This window comes from Euleptes europaea, chromosome 1 (genome assembly GCF_029931775.1).
Source record: "Euleptes europaea isolate rEulEur1 chromosome 1, rEulEur1.hap1, whole genome shotgun sequence".
Classification (NCBI taxonomy): domain Eukaryota; kingdom Metazoa; phylum Chordata; class Lepidosauria; order Squamata; family Sphaerodactylidae; genus Euleptes; species Euleptes europaea.
This window is the reverse complement of record NC_079312.1, coordinates 147764352-147782884: the sequence shown is the minus strand read 5'-3', so window position 1 is coordinate 147782884 and position 18533 is coordinate 147764352. Positions and strand designations below refer to the sequence as shown.

At 43.9% G+C, this 18533-nt stretch overlaps 1 protein-coding gene across 1 annotated transcript in view; it reads left to right on the top strand.

Moving 5' to 3' along the window:
• RACGAP1 (Rac GTPase activating protein 1) overlaps positions 1-18533 on the top strand; it is a 54928-nt gene that overhangs the window by 18386 nt on the left and 18009 nt on the right. The window contains exons 9-11 of the mRNA XM_056855790.1: positions 6527-6691; positions 15993-16088; positions 16236-16434. Of these exons, the coding sequence (XP_056711768.1) occupies positions 6527-6691; positions 15993-16088; positions 16236-16434 (460 nt within the window). The remainder of the gene's footprint in view (positions 1-6526; positions 6692-15992; positions 16089-16235; positions 16435-18533) is intronic.

Sequence of the window (18533 nt, the reverse complement as noted above, 5' to 3'; positions counted from 1 at the left end):
TAATGTTTTAGTTATGTAAATATATATATAGATAAATATATAGCAGGTCAATGTAGTTTTAAGCAACCAATATTACATTGTGTATGCATTTAATAGTTTTATATCAGTTCAGGTTAGAAGGATTATAAACCCATTCCAGTTATTCACAAACAGTAACTTGTCCTAGAGATGTATTGACAGGCAGAATAGTTATGTCTTGTGACTTGTATGCTTTTTGTTGTATGTTGTTGTATGTTTTATAATATATTAGGGGGAAAATTAATAATAAAAAAAGAAGCCAACAGGAAGGCCTCCCAGTTCTGCTCACTGGCAGGCTGGGAATTTTGCCCCATAGGTGACGCCTTCCAAATCCGTTGGACAGAGTACCTGTTTTATGCACTCTTTCCCATCCTGCTCCTGTCCAGAGTCATAGCGAAACTGCAGGCCGACTTAACCAATTGTATAGTGGTAGGTCCCTTTTGGCCCCACCAGATCTGGGTTTAGGAACTCATGAGTTTAGCCAACCATGAGTTTATACGTTTTCTGACATGGGATGGGCTGTTGCACCACAATGTCACCCGCTTGCATTTAATGGTATGGTGGCCACATCCAAGGCCCTAGGTTTATCTCAGAAGGCTTCTCCTTCAGGCCAGAAAACCCTCTACATTTTATTCTTATGGAAGGAAATGGAGCCATTTTGAAGACTGGGTCTTGTCTGGAGGTTTCTCCCCCTTTTTGTTTCCCTCTCCCTGTAGTTTTGGACTACTTGTTAGCACTGACAGACGAGGGCCTTTCAATCTCGTCAATCACGGTCCATATGGCAGCTATTTCTGCATATCATGATATTGTAGAAGGTTCCACCGTTTTCTCAAATGCACTCTCAAAGCATTTCCTAAAGGGTTTAGTGAACATGTTTCGCTCCTAGGCCACAACTGGTAGATTAGACTAGATTCCCCCTTCTTTAAGGTTTATAATGAAAGAGTAGTTTTGCATTCCAAATTAGAATTCTTACCCAAGGTTGTCTCGAACTTCCATCTACATAAGAAAGGCCCTGCTGGATCAGACCAAGGCCCATCAAGTCCAGCAGTCTGTTCACACAGTGGCCAATGAGGTGCCTTTAGGAAGCCACAAACAAGACGACTGCAGCAGCACCATCCTGCCTGTGTTCCACCTCACCCAAAATAATAGGCATGCTCCTCTGATACTAGAGAGAATAGGTATGCAGTATGACCAGTATCCATTCTAACTAATAGCCATGAATACCCCTCTCCTCCATGAATATGTCTACTCCCCTCTTAAAGCCCTCCAAGCTGGCAGCCATCACCACATCCTGGGGCAGGGAGTTCCACAATTTAACTATGCGTTGTGAGAAAAAAAATTTCCTTTTATCTGTTTTGAATCTCTCACCCTCCAGCTTTAGCAGATGACCCCGTGTTCTAGTATTATGGGAGAGGGAGAAAAACGTCTCCCTGTCCACTCTCTCCAAACCATGCATAATTTTATAGACCTCTATCATGTCTCCCCTTAGCAGCCTTCTTTCCAAGCTAAACAGCCCTAAGCGTCCTAACCACTCCCCATAGGACAGTTGCTCTAGTCTCCTAATCATTTTGGTTGCTCTTTTCTGCACCTTCTCAAGCTCTGTAATATCTTTTTTAGGTGTGGTGACCAGAACTGTACACAGTATTCCAAGTGTGGTCTCACCATAGATTTGTACAAGGGCAGTATGATATCAGCAGTTTTATTCTCTATTCCTCGTCTAATTATGGCCAGCATGGAATTTGCCTTTTTTACAGCAGCCACACACTGGGTTGACATCTTCATTGAGCTATCCACTACCACCCCAAGATCCCTTTCTTGGTCTGTTGCTGCCAGCACAGATCCCATCAGTGTATACTGTATGTGAAGTTGGGATTTTTTGTCCCAATATGCATCACTTTACACTTGCTCACATTGAATCCCATTTGCCATTTTAATGCCCATTCTTCCAGTATACAGAGATCCTTCTGGAGCTCTTCACAGTCCGATTTTGTTTTAACCACCCTAAATAATTTGGTGTCATCTGCAAACTTGGCTACTTCACTGTTTAACCCCAACTCCAGGTCATTGATGAACAGGTTGAAAAGCACCGGTCCCTGAGGCACCCCACTGCTCACATCCCGCCATTGGGAGAACTGACCATTGATTCCTACTCTCTGCTTCCTATTTTTCAGCCAGCTCTCAATCCATACGAGGACTTGTCCTCTTATCCCGTAACTATGAAGTTTGGTTAGCAGTCTTTGGTGGGGGACTTTGTGAAAAGCTTTTTGGAAATCCAAATACACAATATCCACAGGCTCATTCCTGTCCACATGCTTATTGACGTTTTCAAAAAACTCTAATAGGTTAGTGAGACAGGACCTACCCTTACAGAAGCCATGTTGGGTTTTGCCCAGCAGACCTTGCCCTTCTATATGCTTGACAATTCTATCTTTAATAATGCTTTCCACTAATTTACCCGGAACAGACGTTAAGCTAACTGGCCTGTAATTTCCTGGGTCCCCCTGGAACCTTTTTATAAATGGGTGTTACATTGGCCATTCTCCAGTCCTCTGGTACAGAGGCGGATCGAAGGGACATATTACATATCTTTGTTAGAAGTTCAGCAATTTCCCATGTGAGTTCTTGAAGAACTCTAGGATGAATACCGTCTGGTCCCTGTGACTTGTTAGTTGGCAGTTTGTCTAGACGTTCTAGGACTTCCTGCCTTGTTACCACTATTTGCCTCAGTTCCTCATTTTCCCCTCTCCAAAATCTCTGTTCAGGAGAAGGAATCTGCCCTGTATCTTCAACAGTGAAGACAGATGAGAAGAATTCATTTAGTTTTTCAGCAATCGCTTTATCCTCCCTTAGAGTTCCTTTACTCCCATTGTCATCCAATGGTCCAACCGCTTCCCTAGCTGGTTTCCTACTCCTAATATACTTAAATAATTTCTTATTGTTTGTTTTGATGTGTTTAGCAATATGCCCCTCAAAATCTTTTTTTGCATCTCTAATTATCTGCTTGCATTTCCTTTGTGCAAGTTTGTGTTTGCTTCTGTTCGCCTCGTTTGGGCAAACATTCCAGTCTCTGAAGGAAGACTTTTTTTCCTCTAATTGCTTTCTTCACCTTACCTGTTAGCCATGGTGGTGACCTCTTGGACTTATTACTACCTTTCCTGACCTGCGGTATGCAAGCTAGCTGAGCCTCTAGTAATGTGTACTTGAGTAACCCCCAAGCCTTTTCAAGAGATTTAACCCTCTTAACTGATCCTTTCAACTTCCTCTTTACCAGTTTTCTCATTTTAGAGAAGTTCCCTCTTTTAAAGTCAAAGGTAATTGTGTGAGATTTCCCAGTCACTTTCCCACTTGCATATAAATTAAATTTGATGCCATTGTGATCACTATTGCCAACTGGCTCAACTACGTCCACATCCCGCACTAAGTCACCGGCAGCACCACAGAGTATTAAATCCAGGATTGCTTCCCCTCTGGTTGGGTCTATGACCAACTGTTCGAGGGCACAGTCATTTAGGATATCTAAAATTTTTATCTCTTTGGCTTGACTGGAGCATACATTTATCTAATCCAGGGGTCTCAAAACTGCGGCTCCAGAGCCGCATGAGGCTGTTTGGCCCATTGAGTGCGGCTCTCCGAACTTGGGCTGCAGAGCCGGCGCACCTGAGAGAGAGAGCAAGCGAGCGCGAGAGAGCAGGCGAGCAGGCGCGCTGTCTCTCTCTCCCCCCCCCCCCCCCGCCGTGGAGAATGGCCGGGTCCCCCTTGCCCTTGCCCTCAATAGTTGGGAGGCTAAAGCCTCCCCTCCAGCCGCGCGATTGCAGGGCAGGCGGCTCGGCGGTTCCTCCCCCCCCCCGCCTATCATCTGTTGGGCAGGGTGGGCTTCCTTTGATAGACCTGGCCTTCGGCTGAGTCCCATTGGGAGGCCATGTCTACCCACTGGCTTTCTTGGAGACCTGCACTCCGAGGAGGGGGAAAAGTCCCCCTTCAGAGGCTAGGTTTACCAATTGGCTTCTATGGGCCTCCGGAGGCCAGGTCTACTGCCTAGAAAGCCAATGGGTAGACCTGGCCACTGGGACTCAAGCCGGAGGCTAGGCCTACCAATAGGCTTTTATGGCGGTAGACCAGGCCTCCAGACGAGGCCTCCGGACAGGGAGGGGGAAATGGCAAGGACTTACAATTTAATTTTTATCAATAAATAAGATCACTATTAAGTATGATATCAAGTTTTATTCAGTGTACCTATAGTTTAATTAAGACTAAAAACTTTAATTAAAGTTTATTAAGTTAATAAACTGTGTACCTACCTATATAGTTTAAGTTTAAGAAATTTGGCTCTCAAAAGAAATCTCAATCGTTGTACTGTTGATATTTGGCTCTTTTGACTAATGAGTTTGCTGACCCCTGGGGAAGTTGAAGTCTCCCATTATTACTACTTCGTTACCTTTACATGCTTCCCTAATTTCATTCTCCATCTCAAGATCACCCTGAGCCATTTGGTCAGGGGGCCGGTAGAACGTCCCTAGTACTAAATCTCCTTTGGGGCCCGGAATCGTCACCCATAAGGATTCTGTGGACGAGTCTGCCCTTTTTATGGTCCCTAGCTTATTAGACACTATGCCTTCCTTGATATACATAGCAACACCCCCTCCAATACGCCCTTCCCTGTCATTTCTATACAGTTTGTAACCAGGGATGACTGTATCCCACTGGTTCTCTCCCCTCCACCAGGTTTCTGTAATGCTCACTATATCTATGTTTTCTCTTAAAACCATGCACTTTAATTCCCCCATTTTTGCTTGGAGGCTTCTAGCATTAGCATAGAAACACCTCCACACTGTTTCTCTCTTTCGACTTGCCTGGCATGTGCCTTTGGGCATCTTTAAGTGGCTATCCATCATTTTTTTCCCATTCCCTTTCATGTCCAAGTAATTCCCATGTGGGCAATCTGAAGCAATTTTCCCTTTGTCCGTGTGCACTGAGTTTGCCCGAACCGGATGCTTCTCAGCTCCTGTCGGCTTTCCCGACAGCACAAGAGATTGTTCTACCTGTGTTTTCCCCTCAACTTACTTCTTAGTCAGAAATACCATTACATAACCTGGATGTTAGAAGGGCTCTGCTACATTATATTGATAGGACAAAACTATTCAGGATCGACAAGAATATCTTTATTTGTTACTCTGGCCCCAACAAAGATGAAGCCTCTTCTTCCTAAACCATCTCTAGGTGGGTTGTTTCCACTGTGCTTTCTTGTTACAAGTCTGTAGGTAGGTTGTCTCCGCTGTGCTTTCTTCTTACAAGTCTGCAGGTAAACAATGTTCTCAGGAGGTCAAGGCACAATCCCTATGCGCTCGAGGTTCTTCAGCAGCTTTCCACCTGTGGGTCTCTCTTGTAGACATCTGCAAGGCTGCCACCTGGTCATAGAATCATAGAGTTGGAAGGGACCACCAGGGTCATTGGTTGTTGGAGGACACCTTCACATGACATTACTCCCAGGACCTGCAAACCAGAAATGACACGGATGTGGGAAAGTCCGGTCTTTATTCCTTTTTCTGGTGAGATTGCCTCCCTCCTCCTTTACGGTACATGGCTTGCTAAGATCCCAATGTGGGGCTGCACGGAGACAAAAGATGAAAACAGAATTGCACTTACCTGTAACAGTTGTTCATTGAGGTCTTCATGCAGACACACATTCCCTCCCTCCTGCCCCGCTGTAGGCTCTCTCACTGTTTTCTGTTTGTATTGTTCGAGCTTTCGGCAGCGTTCAGGAACTGAGGGAAGGGTCCTCCCTGAATCACATGATGGTTTGGGTGCGAAGCCTCCAATGCATTCCAAAGGGAGGGGCGCCCCTTCAATAGTCTTTAGGCTAGAAGTTTTTTCCAGTAATAGGCTTGTGCACAGACGCAGTCCTGATGTGTGTCTGCACTATGAACAACAGTGACAGGTAAGTGCAGCTCTGTTTTCCTAAACATGCGTGAAATCATTGTTTTGACTGACAACTGAATCCAACAAAGATCTATGTTTAAGGAGACTCCAGCATGTCCTGCTTAATGCATTGCAAGGCATTAAAGTAAACTGTGGCTTTCTTGGTGCAGATACTTAGCCATAGTTTGCAAACCTGTAGCAGGCATTTACATGTAATGCTTAACCCTTAAATAAGGAAAAGAAAACAAAATTTTAATGCAAATGGTAATTTTCTACCTAGACACCTGTATGGCAGACTTGCTGAGTTGGTTTAGGAAGTTGGTTTACTTACTGTGCAGGAAGCTATTTGGCTGTTTAATGTTGCTTATAGTTTGGGAAGGAGAAAACCAAAACACAGCAGAAAGTCATCTTATATGTACTTACACTTGAGGCTCTTGAAACAACAGACCATCTTTGGCTGATAGGATACAAATCTTGGAATAAATAGGTCTCATCAGGAAATAATTTAGACTGAGTTTTCCAGTACTTTGTTCCATATCAGGCCTGTGCCTTACATGTGTGCTTGTTGTCTTTTCTTTCCCCCTCTCCCCAGGTTATCAAACCAGAGTCATGCGTTCCATGTGGCAAACGCATAAAGTTTGGAAAACTGTCCCTGAAGTGCAGAGACTGTCGAGTAGTGACTCATCCAGAATGTCGAGACCGCTGCCCCCTGCCCTGCATCCCTACCTTGGCAGGAACCCCTGTAAGAATTGGAGAGGTACGTTCCTGTACAAGTAATTCCTTATGCGGTCTATAGTTGCATAATCCTGTGTTGGGTCTGGTAAGGAAACAACTGGTGGGTGAAGTGTGAGACATGTCTGTGAAAATACCCGTGAGATTCACTATGCTAGAAGCAAAAGTCTGAGACGATCTCTGTATGGTGTAGTGGTTAGAGTATTGGGCTAGGACTGGGTTCAAATTTCCATTCTTAAACTTAATCTTGACAAGACGGAACTGCTCCAGGTGAGTGGAAAGTCTGTCTTGGGACTTAAGGTATCACCTATTCTCGCTCAGAGGGAGAAGGGCATCTTCATTATGGGTGTTTCCTTTTCCTCTTATCTCGGGAGGCAGGAACCAAATATTTAAATTTTTCTGACCTCTGAGGGTAAACGCCCCCTTGTGATCAGTTCTATTTCCTGCCTTGAACGGGAGAGCAGCCTTCTAGCAGCTCTCTGCTACAGAAATAATAGAGAAACCTTAACCTTACTTATTAGACCTAAAAATATTCTTATTTTAACAAACCTAAACTTAACCTAACTAATCTACTACTCAATTCTATTTACTGTCTTAATTTTCTGCCTATTCTCCTCAGAAGGGTCTTTTCCCGCCAAAAAAAAAATAAAAAAAAATGGCGGATCGGCATCAGGACAGCTATATAGCGCCTGCCAATTTAGACCCTAGCCTGCTAGTGGCCTTACCACTACAATTAGATGAACCCTCGGACAGTCACTCTGGTGACCTGAGGACCAAAACTCAAAAGGGAAAGGCAAAAGCGGCAAGAACGGCGCAGGCAAGTACAAACGGCTTGGCTCGACCGCTAACAAGCGCGCCAAATGCCTGCTGCAAAACGCACGCTGCTCTGCCGCGCCTGAAAGACGCGACTGCCAGATCGCAACAGAAAGCGGCCGGGAGAAAACAGCGGCGGTAGCCGCTCCTCCCACACAGCATGAACGGGGGAAATGAAGGAGGCTGGCGGCTCGCCTTTTTGCCTCGCCCGCCGTGCTCCGTCCTTAGGCGGCTCGCCTATTGTTATTCAAGGACGGGAAGCAGCGGGAAGCAGCCAGGAGAACACAGCGGCTATAGCCACTTCTCCCACACTGCACAAACGGGGAAAATGAAGGAGGCTGGCGGCTCGCCTTTTTGCCTCGCAATGCTCCGTCCTCAGGCGGCTCGCCTATTATTATTCAAGGACGGGAAGCATCAACGGAGACATCGACTGCCGGTAAGGTGACTTCGCCCCCCCCATAGATGCAGCCTGTTTTACTCCTGTAAGAGCAGAGCTCTCCGCCCTGATTAAAAACGCCTTCTCAGATGGCTTAAGGGCAGTACAACCTCCTTATCCTGCCCCATCCATACAGGGATCGTAGGGATCACACCCTCCAGCACCACAAACAGTAATCTGATTGCTAAAAGGGCAGAATATCAGCCAAAGCAGGGAAACGGCTGTGGCTCAGTGGCAGAGCGTCGGCTTGGCATGCAGAGGGCCAATTCTGGTAGTAGGTGATGTGGAAGACCTCTGCCTGAGATCCTGGTGAGCCGATCACCAGTCCAAGTAGTACCAAGAGAGTACGTGCTGGCCAGCCTAAGCAGCGCTGAAAGGCTAATTCACGGTCCCAAAATTGCCAATTGGTACCCAGACTGTCTATAGTATTTAACGCAGAAGATTTCCTTCTGCATTGGCATAAAAACCTAGCTACTCTTGATCTCTCAGAGGACTCAGAGTGGGAGAAAAGACTCCAGATAGGTTTGTGCCAGCGCTTGATTATTTCTAACTCTGTTGAAAGCAGAGCGGGAGAAACCAATGGCACCCATACAATGCTCCACAGCCTCTAGGAAGCCTTTATATTTGGTTTATCGGTGCTTCTAAAATTCTAAAAGTGCCTTCAGTAGAATCACCTGTCACTGCCTTCACTCCTTCAACCTTGTTACATGGCCTTGCCATGATTAGGGACCCTACAGATAGGAAGGCAGAGTTAGCAGGCATAAATGCTCAGAGGCCTTGGCACTCACTATTAAGCGCTTCTATCACATCTGCCCTAGTATACAGAGCGGCAATAATTTGGACTAGGAAGTTATATCAACTTTTTCCACAGGAAGAAAGAAACGCCTTTACAGGAGTACCCATGTTTTTTGAGAGTGGTATTCTTTCTAACTGATTCGAACTTCGATACCATGCCATATGCAGCTAGGACACTAGCCGCAGCATCAGATGCCAGAAGGGCATCCATTTTTTTTTTTTGAGAGTGGTATCCTTCCAGCTGATTCTACCTTAGATACCATGTCATCCATGTTTTCGAGAGTGGTATTCTTTCTAGCTGATTCCTCCTTAGATAACATGTCATATGCAGCTAGAACACTAGCCACAGCCTCAGCTGCCAGAAAGGCTCTGGGTACGCCCCTGGCAAGCGGAGTATATAGATCAAAATTGGTTATTATGGGCTTCCTGTATCAGGGGAAGACCTTGCTTGGAGACAATTTGGTCCCCATATCAGTGGAGACCAAAGACAAGTTTCTACGCAAGGAATCCAAGGGATCACTCCCTCTATGTCCTTTCGTGCATACCACATACGTCAAAGATACAGACCTGATCAACCTAGAAACCACCGGAACCAGAATCGCAGCTCCTTTAGTAAAGGAGGACGATTCAATAAATCTTCAAAATCCTCCACCTTCCAGGGCAATAAAGGGGATAAACCCAACCGCCCAACCAAACAGTGACACCAGCCACCAGTCAGTGGAAGGCAGGCTCAGCCTATTACACCGTCAGTGGTCACCTCCCAACCAGGCCTCTGGGTCACAAACATTATCTCGCAAGGCTATCAGATAGAGTTTTTCTTACACGCCTTCACATCGACTAGTAATATCTCCAACATTCCCCCCCCCCAAAAAAAATCCATAGAACTTCAGAGGCCTCTTAGACATCAAGGCGATGGAGCCAGTCTCACCATTAGAGCATACATTGGGAGTCTATTCAGTATTCTTTACTGTTCCCAACAAAGGCGGCGGATGGAAAGCCATCCTAGACCTCAAGTTTCTGAACAGATTATCCCATTAAAGCGCTTCAGGATGGAGACACTAAAGTCAGTCACACAGGTCCTCAGGGAAAAGCATTTTCTTACATTCTAATACACCCGGCACATTGTTGTTTCCTTCGGTTCCCGTACAAGGGACACCTCTTCCAATTCAGGGCCTTACGATTCGGGTTATCATCGCCCCTCCTCGAGTATTCACCAAAGTTCTGGACACACCAGTCACATCTCTGCGCAAGGAGGGCGTGAGAATGCACCCTTCTCAGACGACATTCTGATTTGCGCAAGCTCAAACTAGCAGAGCATAGATCATTCAGAGAGAGTTCTGAAGAGGTTAACAGAACACGGGTCATAATCAACTTCAGAAAGACCCACTTAGTTCCATCCCAACGATTGAGAGAGATGGGGGATGGACATAGACACACTGACAAACTCCTTATACCTTCCAGTGGACGAAAATCCACAACATTTCATCTCTAGCAAAGAAAGCGATTAATTCCTGGTCGCCTTCTCTAATGTCCCTGACCAAACTGAAGGGTCACATGTCTGCATGCATTCCCGCAGTTCAAGGGGCACGCTTACGAGCAAGACCTCTTCAATGGTTCTTAAGGCCGTACCAAAGAGACATACCAAGGAAGAAGTGACAGAAATCTCATCCTGACCGAGGAAGTCAGATCAAGACTAGTATGATGGTTTCAGTCTCAGAATTTGACGAAAGGAAGTTGGTATCTCCGTCCAACACCAATTCAAATCTTCACGGACGCGTGTCTATCAGGTTGGGAAGCCACACTCAAGGGACAATGGCTCAAGCAACATGGACCATCAAGAACAGAATCTTCCGGTGGTGTGCTGGGACGAGTACGACGTTCCCTCAGGCTGTCCTGGGGGAAATCCAAGTTTGCGTTAATTTAGGGGTGATATATGCACCCCAGTCCGACCCTTGCAAGTGGGTCGGACAGCAGGTATTCCCTGCAGCCCGCAAACGCAGTTTAACCTCCCAAAGACTCTGAGGGAGCTTTTTATAAGTCCCCCAGAGCTTTGGACGCCGGTCCTGCGAGGGCAATTAGGGAAAGGAACCGCCAAAACGCAACTTTGGCATAAGGCTCTACCCTCCACCATCTTAACACCAACATAAGGACTATTTTAAGAAAAGAACCTCACCTCTCGATGCCCAAGTGAGTACAAAGAACCCTTCGTCTTTTACTGGCATTACCAAATAACCGGGGGGTAGATGAAGATATTCCCAGTACCTCTGCTCCTCCCTTATCTCAATCGGGAAAGTTTGATTCGTAAATTCCATCAGGATTAGCAGCAGGAGTCTTATCAAATAGATCAGCTTAAACCAAAACAAAGAGTTGGAAGGACGCTTAGATGATGGACTAAAATTTCCACCAATGAGAAGCAACTTTGAGGGAAGGGGAGGGTGAATTTCTTCCTGATTCTCTGGTGAAAAAGAATTTCCTGCCACGTTAGCAGCAAGGGATTCATCAGACCGGAAGTCCCTCTATACCACCCTCTCTATCATCTGAGTCACAACAACAGGAAGCAAGTCGTAGGACCGAATACACGTCGCACTTGAGTAACACAGAAACAATCCCTGAAGGAAACAACCATCGAGATGAGGCTGTAGAAGGTCCACGGCAAACTCAACTTCCGGAATACTTCCTGGTAGATCCGACCTAGAGCGTCCAGTAAAACTCGCTGTATTTCAAAACTTTATTAAGCTTTTTTAAAGCCAAATTTGGCTCTTTTCAATCCGAAAAAATTATTAAGCTGATCATTGAACTACCCACTATTACTTATCACCTGGAGTGGTCTCCTGCCAGATGAACATCAAATTTAATTAAGCTATATATTCTGGAACCTCTCCCTGATCTGGCTAAATATATAGCCCTGCTCTTATGAAATCAAAGGGAATTTTACAGAATTCAACCATGGAAAAAAAAGTACAGGATATGCTTGCTAAACATTCTGAGGCGACAATTAAACAATTACAACAGATTTCAACACAGATGGCTCAATTGATTTCAATGATGATGATTCTTGACCAATCATCACAGGTATGTAATCAGAAGTTGAATCTGGTTACAGAAGACATAAAAGCCTTGAAAATTCAAATGATGACTACAAATACAGACATACAAGCAATGGATCCTTCTGCCCAAAAAGTTACGGAAGAACACAAGGATATAAAGAAGAAGACAGAAGTTCAAGAAAGTAACCAGCCGGCGACAAAGAGATCAGACATACATGAAATGGACTTTTTATCTAAAAAAGTCATGGAAGGACGTGTGGATATAAGGAAGAAGAGAGCAGGTCAAGGAATACAGATTGAAGCCATGATGAAGATGAAGCCCAGAAAGAATTATTTTTGGATACGCACCTTGTCTGAGGAAATGAGAGAGAACAAAAAAATCCTGTTCCCATACCTGACTGGCTTATTTCAGTTACAGAAGGAAGTATTAGACCATGGTTAAAGGATTGACTCAAATATGATTGCTGGATTGGAAGGTTTTGACAGTGTGGATGGGTGGCATGGCTATTAATGAAGTAGTGGAATTAAGATTAAGACATCACTTTTGGATTATATAAATAAGTCCTCCTAATATAGATTATCAATTGATATAAAGGTATACTGGAATGGGTAGACTTTTGATATGGATCTGGGATATGATTTACACTGAAATAAGATTGATTATACAGGAAATATCCCCAAAATACTGGAAAGAATGTTGTTTAGTATGATTAAATTTATGTTATAATGGCTGCAATTTGATGCAGCCAAATGGAAAGGGACAAAGGTTTCAGAATAAAGGGATTAAATTATTTTTATGTTAGAACTGGTGGAGTTGGAGAAACTAGGGAAAAGGGGAGAATTGAAGGAATCATTGTGATAATGTACAAGATCTGGGAATAATAGAAGGTTACTTTTTATTCTGATCCAGAATGTAAAACTTTATAAAATATGCAACTTTAGAATGAAATTAATGCTAGGATCAGTACATGCACGAAGGATAATAATACTTTATTAAGAGGTAGATGGAGGTGATGGGGAAGTCGTTATACTTTGTTGTCTTAATTACCATTAAACACAAATCAATATAATTGTGATTGTGATATTATTTTTACATTGTTGTCAAAATTATGGAGAATTTATAGTTTTAAAAAAATCAATGAAATTTATTAAAAAAAAAAAAAAAGAACAGAATCTTCACATCAGTGCCCTAGAAATCAGGACGATCCTCAGAAGCAACTACATTTTTCCTTGGGCCGAGTCCAACCTCTCATCAAAATCAGCGGAACATATTCAGGGCACAGTCAACATACAAGCAGACTGGCTCAGCAGACAGGACATCAGCGAGGCAGAATGGTCTCTACATCCAGAGGTCTTTCAACTTATTACTCAGAGATTCGGCACGCCACAGATTCATCTGTTTGCATCCAGCATCATCCACCAGCTGCCAAGGTGGTGTACCGTTCCATGTACCGTCAACAGGGGGCGGAACAAATGGACCTCTTAATGTCACCAGGGCCACACAACCTACTGTACGGGTTTCCCCCCTCCCTCCAAGGGTATTGAGAAAGGTACGACTTCAAAAAGCATCAGTCAGATTCATAGCTCCATATTGGCTGCGACGACTGTGGTTCCCATCTATAATTCAGATGTCCATACAGAACCATTGGAGACTTCCAGACAGACAAGATCTCCCTCTACAAGACCCAATATGCCATCCCAATCCAGGGTGGTACAAACTGACCACATGGGCACTGAAAGGAGATGACTTATAGCCCTAGGTTATAGCCCGGTGGCCGTCACTACCATATTGACAACAAGGAAGCCATCAGGAGGGACAGAGCTTAGGGCTAGCTACCTGCACTCTACAAAGGCAACTGGCATCTATAGCTACCATAGTACCCAAGGTATCTGGATACCGCTTAACCAAACACCATCACATAAAAGCCTTTTTAAGGGGCGTCAGTTATTTAGCTCCTCCTGTTAGACACAGGTTCACAACTAGAGCCTGCACACAGCTTTGACAGCACTCACACAACTACCATTCGAACCAATCACTGAGATAGGACAAAATGTAGCTGCAAGTTTCACAGGGAGCAGCTTCTGCATCTTCTGCACTAACCCCAAGAATCCTAAGGAGAAGGCCTGGCACTAGCTAGACCTAAGAAGGGCACTACCTGTTTACATTTATCTTACTAAAATTATTAGGAACTCTGACTCCTTATTCGTTCATATCTCACCACCTGACAAGGGCAAGCATATGTCCAAGGTATCCATTAGTAGGACCATCACCTTATACATAACACAGGCTTATAGAATAAGTAACCTACCTGCTCCTGCGGGCGTTACTGCCCACTTGGGAAGAAGTGCGGCTACTTCAGCAGCCTTCGACTGCCGTGCTTTATGGAAGAGATATGTAAGGCCGCAACTTGGTCCTCGGTGTCCACATTTGTGAGACACTACAAATTAGATCTATACTTGTCAGCAGATGCCGCCTTAGGCAGACGAGTACTGCAAAGTATACTTCAGGACGTCTAACCCTCCCAAGGGCGGGGGACAGCTCTTGTATGTCCCATAATGAAGATGCCCTTCTCCCTCTGAGCGAGAAAGAGCCTTGGCTACTTACCGTGAAGGCTTCTTCTGCTCAGAGGGACGAAGGGCATCTTGCCCGCCCAGACGTCAGTAAAATATAAATAAAACAAATAAAATAAAATTACAGGTAATCATGGTTACATCTAACTTCCAGTTGACATTCAATTCAAGTTAAACGCTGTTTGTTGGTTCATGACTTATAGTTATCCTAAAGGTTCATCATTAATGTTTATTAGGAACTTATTTCTTGTATAGAATTATAACTAACATGTTTCTTCAGTCTATCTTAAATATATAAGGCTCGGAAAGTCTTTAACTGATCACAAGGGGGCGTTTACCCTCAGAGGTCAGAAAAATTTAAATATTTGGTTCCTGCCTCCTGAGATAAGAGGAAAAGGAAACACCCATAATGAAGATGCCCTTCGTCCCTCTGAGCAGAAGAAGCCTTCACGGTAAGTAGCCAAGGCTCTTTCTAGATGGGGTGCATTCCTCTTGAACAGATCTGTGGTTTGGGGATGCTGTTGGATCCAGGCCAAAAAACAAAATGTTTTACTTGGCACAGAGTGGTAAGCTGCAGTACTACAGTCAAAAGCTCTGCTCACGATCTGAGTTCGATCCCGATAGAAGTCGGTTTCAGGTAGCCGGCTCAAGGTTGACTCAGCCTTCCATCCTTCTGAGGTCGGTTAAATGAGTACTCAGCTTGCTGGGGGTAAAGGGAAGATGACTGGGGAAAGCACTGGCAAACCACCCCGTACACAGTCTGCCTAGTAAACGTTGGGATGTGACATCACCCCATGGGTCAGAAATGACCCGGTGCTTGCACAGGGGACTTTTATCTTTTAATCAGGGGCCATAATGCAAAGTCTGACCAAATAATATCAATCAGACCTCATGGAAAGCCTATTAGCATCATACAAGTTTCCACCCCAATTACAGATGCTGAAGAGGAAGAAATTGAAAGCTTTTATACAAGTGTCCAGGAACAAATTGACCATGCACCTAAATAAGATGTGGTGATAATCGTAGGTGACTAGAATGCAAAAGTAGGAAACAAAGCAGAATCAAATATTGTTGGAAGATTTAGGCTAGGAGCATGAAATGAAACACGAGAGCAAGTTATAGAATTTTGTGAAGACAACAATTTGTTCACTGTGAACACATGTTTCAGGCAACTGAAGAGATAATTGTATATTTGAGCATCAGTGGATGGCCAAAACAGAAATCAAATAGATGACGTAATTGGAAGCAGAAGATGTAGAAGACCTGTTCTTTCTGCTAAAACAAGACCAGGAACTGATTGTGGTACAGACCATGAATTGTTAATATAAAAAAATAGAATGAATTTGTGCGGCCCGTAGTTTTCTCTCTAAATGTGTGGTTGTAGTGGTAGGGTTCTTAGCCACATGGAGTTTAACGATATTTCCCTACCTGGGAATCTGACTGTGGAGCTTTAGGATTTGGCTACAAAATTCAGTTAAAGGCTATTCTTTGCTCCCTGTTCTCTTAGACTGAAGTTACGTGGTGGTTTGCATCAAGAATTCTGGTTAGGTAGTGTTATTGTTGTGGCAACCACTGCAACCTGTACTTGTATTTCTCAAAAGTGTCTTCTGTGGAAGTAGTATAAGATCAGTACTGATGAAAAATCATTGTATTCTTCATTTTAGGGAACTCTTGCAGATTTTGTATCTCTGACTTCTCCAATGATCCCCTCTATTGTAGTTCATTGTGTAAATGAGATTGAACAGCGTGGACTGCATGAGGTAAGAATGAGCTTGAAAGATTTGGACCTCATTTATGAAATAATTGGAATGAACAAAAAACTAATTCAGCTTCTATCAAAGGAACTTGTGCAGTAAAGTTTTGTAGGATTTGCTGGGATAATGCTGTAAGCATTGTTGTTTCAACAGACAGGCCTGTACCGAATTTCTGGCTGTGACCGGACAGTAAAAGAGCTGAAGGAGAAATTCCTTCGAGGGAAAACTGTGCCCCTACTTAGCAAAGTGGACGATATCCATGCCATATGTGGCCTCCTTAAAGATTTCCTTCGCAACCTTAAGGAGCCCCTTCTCACCTTCCGTCTGAACAAGGCTTTCATGGAGGCAGCAGGTAAAAATAATGTAAAAAGTGACCTCCCCCCGTCTTGAGCATATCATTTGTAAACCTGGGCTTTTTCTGCATTGGGCAAACTATAGAGCAGTGGTTTTTTAATCATGTATCATATGCAGCCTTCCCCTATGACAAGGAAAACTACTACTTAAGCCTCTGTTACTGTAGTAGTCAATTGAGAATGAAGACTAAGATGGCAGTATTTTTATCCCTGACCTGGTGCAAGCTACTAAAGACCCACAGCAAGAACCCCAGTGAACACAGCAAGCCTGCAAAAACAGTGGATCGCTTCAATGTTTGCTCAGCAAACTCAAAGCCTACTAAAAAGTGCCATGTGAAAGAGTTTAAACTCTCTTAACATGGACCCTAGCACAATGACTAAAAACTATATAAGCACTCCGTGTCTCTTACCATCTTGCTTTACTCCCTCCTGTGTCTTACTTTGTAGGTCTTCTCATTTATAGTTCAATTCTAACTTCATCCTGTACCTGGGATCACATGGTCCTTTTGATCTCTTGTGTGTTTTCTTTCGCAACTAGCTGTAATTGCTGTTACCTCTGACCCATAAGATATGGTTTATACGTGTCCTTCAAACCAGAAATGGATACCACAATGGAACTGTGGCTTCTAGGGCTGATGTGGGGGACATGTGCCAGTTTGGATGTAAAGGCAACTATGCCTCACTACAAAAGGAAGGAAATTGCAGCACATGAAGGGAAGAGGAAGTGTGTGAGCCTAAGGTTTGCTCATGTAACACCATAATGGGTAAATTGAGTTGGTCTACATGGAATGTTACCATGTAGTTAGTCTTCTAAGAAAAAAACACCTTGTGCTGTTAATTATACAACACAAAAAAGAAGGAAACAGCACAGTAGCCACAACAGTCTAAACAATCCATGTATACACTATCTTATCACACAATAAGGTAAGGTAGTGTATACATGGATTGATAGATAGATGTTTTATCTGGCCAAGGGCCGCAAATAAACTAAGATACATGGGCTAAAATGGTCTTACCGACAAAGGTTTACAGTCTGAGTCTTAAGTAACTTAAAAAAATAAAAATAAATAACATCCAAGTTACATCTGCCATTTGGACTAAGAGACCACTCTGTGGCAACGAATTTTCATTGCAGCTGTACAAACTTTTACTACCTGAGAGGTGATTGAGGGATTATCTCCTTGTAGGAGCTTTTCTATCTTTTCTCTTTCCCTGTCGGGTCCCATTCTCAGTTTGAGGGGCTCAATAAACTTAGAACGGGGTATAGTGTAAAAGTTACAGTTGAGGAGAACATGTTCGGTGGTTTCTAAATCCCTGGATTTGCAGGGGCATAGTCTCTCTGCCCTGGGTATCATCTTGAATTTCCCCTCTAACATAGCAGAGGGTAAGGCTGCGCACCTAGCCCTAAAGCCCTCCTATATTTGTTTGTCTCTAAGTAACGGAGATAGGCTGCCGGTGCAAGGATAAATTTGGAGTGGGGGGGAGCCATAAATAGGGGCACTCTTGCTAGATCTACTTGTCGCTTGATATCTTTAACCCTTTGATTTATAGTTGACTTAGCTTGATCGCACCCTAACTGAAGTAGTGCTAGGGGGGTAAAACCCAGGTTTAGTTTGTCTTCAATGGCTATTATCCACTTTGACCTAAAGGTATCACAAAGAATCAGTGGGAAAAAGACCCTTGGGGTTGAAATTAAAGCTTTCCCAGAGTAAAGCTTCGAGCTTTCCCAGAGTAAAGGTCTGGAAATCGAATCAAATGCTGCCCTAAAATCAATGAATGCTGCATATAAAGAGGGTTGTCCCTTATTAGAATATTTCTCTGCTAGATGTTGCAGGACAAGGCAGTGCTCTATCGTTAATCTCCCTTCCCTAAAGTCTGCCTGCTCTATTGCCAAAATATCCTCTTGATTGAACCAAAGCGTTAATTTATCTAGCAAGTGCCTTGCGTATAATTTGCTGATGACACTTGTGAGACTAATTGGCCTATAGTTGGAAGGGTCCTTTCTACTTCCCTTTTTATAAAAGGGGACGACTATTGCCAGGCCCCAGTCTTTAGGGATTCGTCCAGTGGAATCTTTGTAGGTAAACAGTGTGGATAG